The sequence below is a fragment of the Atractosteus spatula genome, chromosome 15 (genome assembly GCF_055471065.1).
Source record: "Atractosteus spatula isolate fAtrSpa1 chromosome 15, fAtrSpa1.hap1, whole genome shotgun sequence".
Classification (NCBI taxonomy): Eukaryota; Metazoa; Chordata; class Actinopteri; order Semionotiformes; family Lepisosteidae; genus Atractosteus; species Atractosteus spatula.
The window spans coordinates 11689114-11700474 of record NC_142720.1 but is presented as its reverse complement, the minus strand read 5'-3'; the positions used below and the strand labels follow the sequence as shown (position 1 = coordinate 11700474).

At 36.7% G+C, this 11361-nt stretch overlaps 1 protein-coding gene across 1 annotated transcript; it reads right to left on the bottom strand.

The window, feature by feature from the left end:
• Positions 1-4274: 4274 nt before the first annotated feature.
• On the bottom strand, positions 4275-10329 carry cnrip1b (cannabinoid receptor interacting protein 1b). The gene is made up of 3 exons (XM_088933927.1): positions 10024-10329; positions 9044-9188; positions 4275-5099 (listed from the first exon to the last, which is right to left on the bottom strand). The coding sequence occupies exons 1-3, from the start codon at positions 10200-10202 to the stop codon at positions 4935-4937; spliced, it is 489 nt and encodes a 162-aa protein (XP_088790053.1). The 5' UTR covers positions 10203-10329; the 3' UTR covers positions 4275-4934.
• Positions 10330-11361: the final 1032 nt, after the last annotated feature.

Genomic DNA, 11361 nt, shown 5'->3' with positions numbered 1-11361 from the left:
ACTAAAGTTTGTGACATCAAACGTGCTATCGTACGGAAGTTTACAGAAACCTTCTCTCCGGTGTCTTAACACCTGAGTGTTTCTGAGAAGGTGGGAAGCTTGTGATTTTGTGATATATTAGGAAACTGGGGCAATGCCAGGCAATCTGTGGTATCTCGTCTTACTAACGATCACAGGTTTAAAATATTTTGCTAAAACATTCGACTCTGATATGCCAAGTATGACCAAAAAAGATGTAAAAACGCAGCATTTAAGTTATTATTAAAAACTGATCCATGGAGGTGTATCTCGACCCGTTGCTATAATCCATTGTTATAATATACTGTCGCGCCTGTCTCCGAGTTCTCTCAGCAGGAACAGCTCATAGAGACCACCACAGCTGTTCTGTTGACAGCAGTATGCCCAGACCACAGCATTTCCACACACTTGCAGTCAGGTTGCTGGCTGACAAAAAGCTGATTTTAGAACTATGCTGCAACTTCTACTAGTCCAAACCTAATTTTCAGTTTAATCAACGAACTTTCTAATAATAGCACTAAAAAACACGGCTCATTTAGAATGTTAAGTTAACGGAGTAAACATTTACTGTTCATGTCGTAGTTTTGTTTTACTTCAAATGGTCTTTTTCATGTGGAGGAGACATTAAAATCTATCCAGCAAATCATAGACTGCCTTTGTGTTTTACAGGTCGTATAATCATCTTGTCAGTATTTTTGTTGATACCCATACATACAGTAAACACCACATTTTAAGAAAGAGGAACATGAATATGCAATTTTTACTTTTAGTTTAGTTCATTAAATTCAGTAGTCTTGCACTACACAATAGAAATGTTTCCCTTCAGGATATCCGCTTGGAATATTCCATGCTTTTATTATACGAAGAATAATAATGCTCATTGTAAACAATACGTGGGTTATGTTAATATTACAAAACGACTGACTTTAGAATGCTGAATGTAAAATGAGTACATATGCATTCAGCTTATATATGTCTTTTTCGGCTTATTTAGGGCAGTCAAATACTGTACATAATATTTTAATATGGAAAGAAAATAATAATAGCATAGGAAAAATCCTGTTTTAGCTAAGCTAATTAATACAGTTATTTCTAAGGAAGCAAGGAATCAGACTCCTTGCCTCTGGTGATCTTGATTTTTACTGCTCTGTTGCTCTGCTTCTATTACTCATTAGCAAAGAAGAATTTAATTTTTCATGACCCCACATTTGAAGCCAAACCGGAAGATTGTACATGAAAGGAGCTCTTTAATTCACAATAATTTGGTTTTTATTATTTGTAAAATTCCCTCTGTGATTGCCAGTATTGGAAAAGTATTGAGTCTTGAAAATATAAATCTAAAGTCCTATTGTAAAAGGCAGGTTCGGGGCTTTATAGCTTATTCTGTAAACTGTATACAGTCATGTTCTAAGATTTCATTTGGTAAAAGCTTTTGGCCATCTGTTTAAATATAAACCCATTTTGGTTTCTGCCCATTTATCAAAATCAGCTTGACATAGCTCAGTATTGATGAAATAAACATTTACTTTGGGATTTAAAATCTATTTAGCTTTTAATTGTAAAACCAGTTCAGCTGGTTACAGACATACACTTCAGACTGAAGGACCTCCAGGTTACTGGAGTAACAGTACTTGTCAGGCACTGATGAGTGTTTACAAAACAGCAAGTGGTAAAATAATGAGCAAAGGAAAGCTTGTCTACAAACTGTTTATACGAAGTGCATTCGATTTAAGAGAATTACTTGGAACTAAACATAGGTTTGATTTCAAAACAGGCATGAGTTGCCCAAACTTCTGCTAGGAACCTTTCATATCAGCTTTTAAATTCTGTTGGACTGTGCCAGGTTAGAGTGCTCAAAGCCCTCAAGAAAATCCCATGTAACAGATAATTAGATTTCTCAACAAACGAATAAGAAAGAACTAAAACTTGTATTGTATTCTGGTGTTTATGTTCACTAAACTAGGCATCACATAGAAAAGCTTGAGTTTCTTGTATTACTTGCTTACTGTATGCTTGGTACATAATCTTAAAAGTGTATTAAAAGCTATTTTAATTTTTTACATTCTTTTAAAAATGTTTATTTTTAATATTTGTGCACAACCCACTTACTGCAAAATATAGAGCACCTTTCTTCAAATAAATAACAATAGTAAATGCAGTCTATTTCTCTATACAGCCTCACTGCATACCACTGAATGAAAATATTTTGCATTGCCCTGTAAAATCTCCCACACTTGTGAAGATATTTCCAGCTTCAAACACCAACACTTCAAAATAATGTTTCAGCTAGACTATTTATTGTCTTGTCTATCAATGTCTTGACCCTGATGTTTTCTACTGTAGAAGTATACAGTTGTTCCCTGAATAGCCTAAGTCATAAATATATTTTTCCTGGTAATTTGAGTTTTAAGGGCTTGGAGTGAAGGATTACGGGCTGTAAACTGAATTTCAGAAGAGGACTCCTTCTGAGATGTCCTCATGGAAAGTGTCATGGATTTTGTCACACAGTCGTGTTCGTTTAAAACATTTTATTATGCGTCTTTCACCTGTGTTTTTCTGCATTACGTTGAAAGAATTTAGAGAATTCTTCTAAACAATAGTTGAAAGTTTATATTTTTCTTAAATGGTAAATCATCTATTTTGTCGTACAAAATATCCTTTTGGCTTTGATGATGTGCAAAGTGTGCAAAGCCTTTTGAGTAGCACAGGCTGGAAAAGTATAGCTATGGGAAGAGAAGAAAACATCAAAGCTTTGTGCACAATATGGTCCCTCTTGGTGCCCTTCTATTATAAAAGCACATGTAACCTTTCACTTGGTGAGTACCTAAATATAGTGTGTGGTTAGGAGCATTAAAGGAACCCATCTGGATCTCTTTGATATCACCACTGAAGACTTTTTATTTCTGAAAATGAAACAATTTTCAATTAAATTATTAGGCACAGATCAGATTAGATGTCAAAGCAAAAACATGTTTGGCTAATTTTAAACTCTTAAATTCCAATAAGATATTTTAGTTCTTGCCCATATTATAAATATTAAAGGTCATTCAGCAGCAGATTTGTTCCTGCTGTGCCTCCTATAATTATACGTGGCTAATTCAAAATTGATTTTCTTGATACTTTTCATTTAGCTGGGAATGGTAAAAGTGTGATTCACTCATCTAGCACCACCTAGAGGTTTTGAAAGAAAAGTATGAATGATACAAATCATTAAGGCAGCCAAAGTAATGAAGGATAGCAGACCATTTTTTTGAAAAGTTTAAATGACAATTTTATGTCAGAAAGTTTTACTGAATTTACAACTTGCAGTTGTATTTTGAAGACAGCGCCATTCTTTCCAATGCCTTCAAATTTCAAAGTAATTCAAACTTTAGTTCCTAACTGCCAAAGATCAGACGGAAGGTAGAGGCTTCTCAGCTACCTTGTTCTCTGAGATTTTAAAGGGAAATGTTTGATTTCTTGCAGAAGGAGAACTCCGGTTTCGACCGTAAAGCAGCTCTGCTAGAAATCAGTTCCTCATACGTATCAAACACAGTAAATCATTGTATAGAGGAAAGGAACAGCAAGAAGAACAATGAAAGTATCATGGGATCATAAATTACAATTATTCAATTCATGAAAACATTTTATCGTTCCCCCCAACAAATATATATATACTATTTTGATACACCCTTTCCTTTCTTTGTTCACATGTCTGCCAAAGATATATGTCTCTAAATTATAGAAATTGGCGCAATTTGGCATTCCCTTAACCAGACTGCCTTAAAAAAAAATTCCACTCAATTCCAAAATGTGTTTTCCATCATCAAAACTGATTTAAAAGTATTTTAATACTTACTTTAAGTTATAGTATTCTTTTCCGCTTGCTGCTCTGGAGACACCTAATTCATGTTTAATGGAATGTTGAACAGCTATAATGTAGAGGAGCATACAGAAGACAGACATTTATCTGTGTTGTAAATTGGGTTTTTTTAGAAGAAAATGCAATATATATGTACTTTGTTAATCAGTTTTGTTTTTGTATCTCAAGTTGAACTAAGTATACAGTGTGTGAAAAGGCTACAATGGTAAACTAAGTGAACACAAGTGAATGTAGTTTAACATTGTTTGGACTGCTCTTTTTGCATTTAAAAGGACTGCATGCAATCGTCCAGCTTTTAATTCCTTTCAGCCTTTGCACAAAGAATTGCAGAAAATCTTTTTATTTCACATCTGACTTTCTTTGACCAGAAAAAGAAGGCACACTGACAGACAAGCAGATTTTCAATCAATTTATTGCATCTTGTTTTGTGATAGTCTGCATCTGGATATCATTTCTGGGCTCAAAAGATTAATCAACCTCCTGTATTTCATATGAGCCATTCTCTTTCAAAATAATTAAACATTAGAAAATAACACATAATACAATTTTTCATTTTACAAAAAGATATTAAGCATTTCAAAAGTTTTACTCAATGATACTGACTTTGTTTTCACAAGTTACAGAAATATTTACTCAAAGCACCACAGATATGCTAAAACAACAGGAAATTATGATATGGCCATATCTGCAAAAACATAATAAATAATAATGAAATAAATGTGTTACATTTGTCTATTAAAATGTTATAAAGTTGTGCTATCCAGAGGTAGGCAAATTAAACAAATGTACACAAAATTGGACAACATAAATCTTTAAAACAGGAAAGCAAATCACACTGTTCACTCAACATCACTTCACCAGACAGAATTCAGACTAACCTGCCAACATAAGCACACAATGATATTCCACAGCAAAATATAAGAACAAAGAGTGTACTCTTCTGATATGCACGCCTATGATAAGGCTTTGTGCTGGTTGATATTCAAAAGTCCTTAGATAAGTTCAACATTTTTAAATTATTAATGATAATGAATATTGATAGTGTGGTTAAACCTCAAACAAACATCTCCTTGTTGATCCACATGAGGCTGCGAGTCTCGTTGGGTTTGCATTCATACTCAATGCTGGCAAAACTGTTTCCCCATTGACAGTGGTCCCTCTTGTGGTAGTTATAGTACTTTACTTGCCAGACTGTCTCAAAGGTTCCAACATCATTGAACTGTTAAAAAAACAAACATACAAGACAAGCTCATGCTTCCTTTCATGGAAACCACCATGGATGTATGCAAGTTTGAACTGCTTCTGAATTATTTACAGTATCAATAAAAACACATATTAGAAATACGACATGACCAAAGGTGAACTGTGTCACAGAAAGTTAATGACTCTGGAAGTCGCCTGAGGGTACCTTTACTGCAAAACTAAGCTACCTGACGCAGGTAAATGTTTTACATTGGGTACATGAACATAATATTTGATAAACTTAAAAAATGATTTGATATTTTAACAGTCAGGTAAAGATTACAGTGTACTGTATGTAGAGGTAGGAGACAACTGTGCGAAAAATGATCCATTTTCAGTTTTGCATCAATATTTACACAGCATATGGTGATCTAGGAGAGTAGGCTGTCCTCATCTTTTCCTTGTTTATACTTCACCTGAAGCCAGTAACTCCTTTCTATATGCGGTAAACCATGTGCAGCACTTCATTTACAGATGGTGCCTTTTAGAATATTAATTTCATCAACACTGGCTTTACTGGCTAGAAGAATAAGAGACCAAAAGAAATGGTTGATGTTTCTCAGTAACTGGGATTTAATTGCAGGAAGCCCTGGCTCCTTGCCTTTACCACCAAGCCTGATCAGTCTTGGCGGAAATCTTAATTTATTACCAGGTTAGCTGAACAGCTATGTTTTAGTAATTTAACAAAAGTACTGCCAAGTTGGCCAGTGTTTCTCTTAATTAACTGAATAAACAGTGTTTTTTGAATATGTTGTTCATTTGCAAAATACAAATACACAGCAAACAGATTTCAGTATCTCATTATTATTTGACTGAACCTTTCTGCTTTTCATATAAACTTTCAATCTTATATAATAAACAAAAAATAAGGATGAGGGCCTGTTTCTAAACTTTAATAACTATTAAATTAGTTAACAAAATATCAAGGAAGATCATATTAGCTTGTTGATGGTATCACATTCTACTTGTACTTTGGAGTGATCAGATTTCTAATAATCAAATTAAAGTCGTGACAGAAAGTACCTCTATAAAATCCTGTATAAAATCCTGCATTTAAATAATATTGGACAGTATGTTGGACAGCTCTTGAGCAATTACAGTATTGCTTCAATCTGTCCTTAAGAGGTGAATATATGAAAGAACATGGAGGCCTTAAGGATTAAAAGGTCAAAAGGAATGATATCCTATTCTTTTCAAGATAAACAACAATTACATGGGACTCTTTTAGAATGTTTTCATCTGTGAAGATAAGCAGTATCCATATCATAGTGTTTTGTACCTAATTAAGAAAGTGCAGATACCATACATTCATACTCTTCTTATAAAGAGTCAGAAAACTTTTAATTAATATTTGCTTTATACACAATCTACTCCACATATTAAAGGCAAAAATAAAAAGGAAAAAGTAAATAAATAATCAATATGAAAGGAAAATTGAAAAGTTATTATGGCATAAGTATTAAAACCCTTAGAAATGGAAAACCATGGAAAACCTAAATTAATCTATTGCAAGCACTTAGGTTACATTACCTTAAGAAGCACATTATAGGTTGTACAGTTCACATGATTTCAGAATGAAAACACCTATCTCTGTAAGGTCCATCTGTCAGGTTGTGAATTCAAGTAAAGATTCAACCATGAAGACCAAGGAACTTTCAAAACAACTCAGGAGAAGGGTATATCAAGGGAATGAATTTCGGAGAAGAGTATAAAACATAAAAAAACCTGAAATATCTCCTTGAACAAGTTGAAGTTGATCATTAGGTTGCGGCCGAGCGAGGAGTAATCTGGTTACTGATGCCACCATGAATCTAACAGCAAGTTTAAAAGAGTTCAGTGGTTGAGATAGGAGAAAATGTCTAGGGGTCAACAATATCCTAGTGACGGTGGCTTACAAGGAGCTAAAAAAATTGAAATCTTCATATCTCACATGGGTGGGATTTTCAACAAAGCACCCGTGCAATACTGCAAACATCTGGCAAAAGGTTTTGTGGTCAGACAGGACACAATTGAGCTGTCATTCCAAATTAAAAACTAAAGGTAAAATCCCTACATCCCTAAAGTCAACGGTGGTGGCAGCACTACTGTATGTTATAGATCCGTGTCAGGTCTTGTAGTAGACCCTATGCGATGTGGTAAGAGCTGGAGAAAACAGGAGGCATGGTAAAAGGAAACACACAGGGGTTTAATAGTGCACAAAATAATAGTGACAGTCCGTGAGACAGTGAATGGGGGAGACAAAGAATGGCATCCAAATCCAAACAGATCCAAAGGCAGGTCAGGGCACAGTCCAGAGTCCAGCAGCGAGTAATCCATCCTGGGACGCGACAAGGATAAAATCCCCGGGAAAGGGGGAAAACACGAACAGACAAAACACGGAGGTCCAAGGGTGACGGGGCGAGATCCTCCAGACCCCAGGCTCAGGAAGCGGGAGGTGTCGGGGATGAGGCCTATGCCCTCAGGAGACAGACGTAGGGTTTCCTGGTGCTAGGCGGGCCTCGCAACATCCTTACCCTAATGATGAGCCCCGAGGACTGGAAGAGCTAGTCTTTAAATAGCACACATAAGGGGGTACACCTCGGGAGCTTAGCAACAATCACAGGAACAATAACGGGAGTAGTGGAGCACCTTCTAAGGAGGGTTGTCAGGTGTGACGCTCATCAGCAGAGACATTAGTCAAGACTAAAGGGAACACAGATGGAGCGAAAAACTGAGAGACAAACTTTTCAGACCTAAAACTGGGACAAAAATTCACCTTTCAGCAGGACAATGACCCACAACACAAGGCCAGAGCGATACTGGAGTAGCTTAAGAATAAGAAAATGAATGCCCTTGAGTGGCACAGTCAAAGTCCTGATTTAAATCCTTTGGAGAATCTATAGAAAACATGTAAACTACTGTCCATAAGTGATCCCCAGGAAACTCGAGAGAGCGTGACCAAATCCAGAATGGGCAACAACTGCACTGAGGGACTGTGCAAAGTTGATAGAGACTTACCCAAGTACTGCTGAAGGTGCCTTCACCAAATATTGAATTTGTGGTTCTGATTATTTACACATTCAACATATTTCAGTTTTTTTCTCTTCTGTTTTTTTGCTGGCATTGTAAATTATCTTAACTGCAGAAGTCTCCATTTTGAGCTTTCAGGTTTTGAATAAAATATGAATAAAAAATGTTCATCATTGTGCAGTTTCACAAAATGGCACCTTCCTTCATTGGACGGGTCTGAATACTTTTTAGCAAATTACTGCCTTTGTATTTATACTGCAAGTGAATACTATGTCATTGTAATGACAAGGCCTGTAGTAGTGGGTTAAAGGTCAGGGAAGCCCCAGGGAGGGCTGAGTCTGGCAACAGTATCAGAGCAACCTCAAATATGATCTTAAGAGTCAATATTTTATTGGGTGGACTGTGGGAAAGGATCTGTAAAGAACCAAAATTTGTCCCAGGAACTTCATTGTATTTTTATCACTATTGTGTTCCTTAACGGTAATAGGCACTAAGAAATATTTGACGTCAAAAATGCAATGTTTGTGGAGAACAGGAGGCAATCTGCACTTACTGGAAACAACATTTTCCAGATGCTAAAATATTCCTGCTTTAACAGACCTTGAACAGAAAATCTAACAAATGTTGAAAGCATGTAGATATTGACCTTGACAGCACTGATGGTATCAATGGTATTTTAAATAGATATTTTGACATATGAATGGTATTTTTTTTTTCAACCCCAATTCCTTCCTATCCTGTCTGGAAGGTTGAGCTTGTTTCCAAGGTACATAATTTAAATAATGCCAGTGACTTGGGAAACGTGAATATCCTGAAATACTGAAAAATATCCATTTTAAAAGACCCTCTGGACAATCTGAAAAATAGTCATAAAATGTATGGGAATTCTCCACTGGATTCCGGTTATACTACCTGAATGTTCACTTGTATGGGTTGTCTCTCCCCGCTTTTGGTATGGGTCACTCCTTCTGTATCGTAGAACCCGGTGTACGTGACGGCTTGAGGGTCCTTCGACTTCTGTTCCAACGGGAAGTTTACCCCGCCTATGCCCATAGAGCTGTTCATCACAAAGAATATCCTGGTTAGTCTAATATTAAACTCGGCAGTACCACAGCACACTGTTACCATCGATCTGGCATTAACCAGCGCCGGGTTTAAGTCAACTCGCGGAGAAAACTGCGTTCTCTTGCACACACCAATGAACCGATATCCGGCTGCTGTCAAACCGAGCTCGGCCGTTCAGAATGTAACTACTGCAGCTATACTGTATATTGCCAGTACGTGAACATATTGTCGTTGATAGTTAAGGAACCGCAGCAAGGTTCTGAGCACAAATTCATTACGAAAGAAATAGGTCAGTCCGACGGCACAGTAATAAAAACAACCTTTCTCCCGACATAAATGGTGGGAGGATTTATTCCCCACAGTGGGTTTGCCAAGCAGCTGGGAGCAGCAATCTGGCCGCACCTTCTGTCAATATCTTGCCCTTGAATTGAACAAAATTAAAATTATTTAGACGTATTTTATACCGCCTGTTTCTTATGCACTAAAGACAGCGTGACTGCACTAAAACAGGGCGATATGCATACGTGAAACTGTCAATGCATTTTTAATTATCGGAATACACCTAGGGTTCGCTTACAGATGTACAATCAATACTTAAAATAATCACAAAGCATCATGTGCTTCTGTTCTATGTGAAAAGTATAAAATAAAGCAAGGGCCTAGACAATTATCACAGAAAGAAAGAAAAGACGGCGTCAATGGATTCATAAAAGATCACACTTTTGAATGAAAAGCTGTTATAATTAGATAGCAATATTAACGTGAAGGTATATGTGTTAATCTAGGTCCGTTTTTAATGCATACAGTGTGTAAATATTTGTACTTACGTGGCTTCAACTGCTCCAGGCTTCACAACCACTTCAATTTTGTACTTCGAACCGGTTAGCAATTTTATTGTCCTGTTCTGACCGAATCTCTGACCATCCACCTTAAAATATACTGGCCCGTCATTGGGTTGTATTTTAAGAGAAACGCTGATCTTAATTAATTGTGGAATGTCGCCCATTATGCATAAAGATTATTCCTGATTTAAACAAAAAACTGAATTCCCTAGCAACGGAATTGATAGCGAGCGCGAGAGAGCTCAAGAGTGAATTTCTAATAATAGGAGGATATCGTGACGTGCTCCCCACGGGAGGAAAACGTAGAAGCACATTGCCGATAAAAGTCCCAGTCAAATTTCAATTCTGCCCGTAATCCTTTCCTGATTGCGGAGATAATCCACCATGTACGTCTCAGGGAAACGTAAGAGCTCCTATTTGCCACTGCGGCTGCTATAAAACTCTACTTCTGAAGAAACGTTATTATTTTTGTCCCGACAAGCGGTTGAAAATGGGTTGGATGAAATAAGCAATTCTTAAAAATGTGTTTTGCCACTTCATCACACACTTGAAGTAATAATAGATACGTGGAGGCAGATGGAACGTTGTCGGGGATAGATACACCTAGATTAAGATAGTTCTTGAAAACGTATAAAAAAATATTTTTTAGAAAAACAAGGTGGACGAAGACTTAGTTGTAACCAACACGGATGATTCAGTTACCATGTGGTAATAGATTTACTGTTAAATACATCGGTATGAACCCAGAGGCCAGTTTAGTCCATACATGTAAAATGTGTATGTCTACGTTTCTCTGTCCAGAGTGCTGAAACAAGAAAGAATTCAGTTTATCGGTGCCCTTATTTTAAAGGGTAAACCCAAATACTCACTCCCTCGCACACAGGTCTTAAAAATAAAGCACAGTCCGACTGCCAAGATACCTTCCCCTTTAGTTACGCGTGTATGGCTCTCAATTAGGCTATCATGTTTATGTACAGCCGTGAAATTAACGTTATGGCTTTCAACGTACTGTGCGACAGAAACGTGTTTGGGCTGATTTTACGTCAGATGCAGTACTTGCAGACACTAATTAATCAACGGATTATTTCTTTCAAACTAAATTTAAACAGCTCAGTTCCAGCTGTGTCTGAATGCAAGGTTACATTATATGCGTAGTTCTCGGAACAGTGCGGCGTTTTCGTAATGATAACAAGATAAATGGTATCTTTTAAGAGATTCGTCATCATGGTAGAACAGTACTATTTAAACTGAGTTCCCTTACTATTATTAGTAGCATTAGTAAGGAAACTGGAAATGTTGTCTTGCTAACAGCAGAGAGCGCTC

Excerpts from the sequence above, each read along its gene's own strand:
- cnrip1b (XM_088933927.1), bottom strand. The coding sequence starts at position 10,202 with ATGGGCGACATTCCACAATTAATTAAGATCAGCGTTTCTCTTAAAATA. Across the intron at positions 9,189-10,023 it reads CCTGGAGCAGTTGAAGCCAC|CTCTATGGGCATAGGCGGGG; the intron begins GTAAGTACAAAT and ends TGTGATGAACAG. Across the intron at positions 5,100-9,043 it reads CCATACAAGTGAACATTCAG|TTCAATGATGTTGGAACCTT; the intron begins GTAGTATAACCG and ends TTTTTTTAACAG.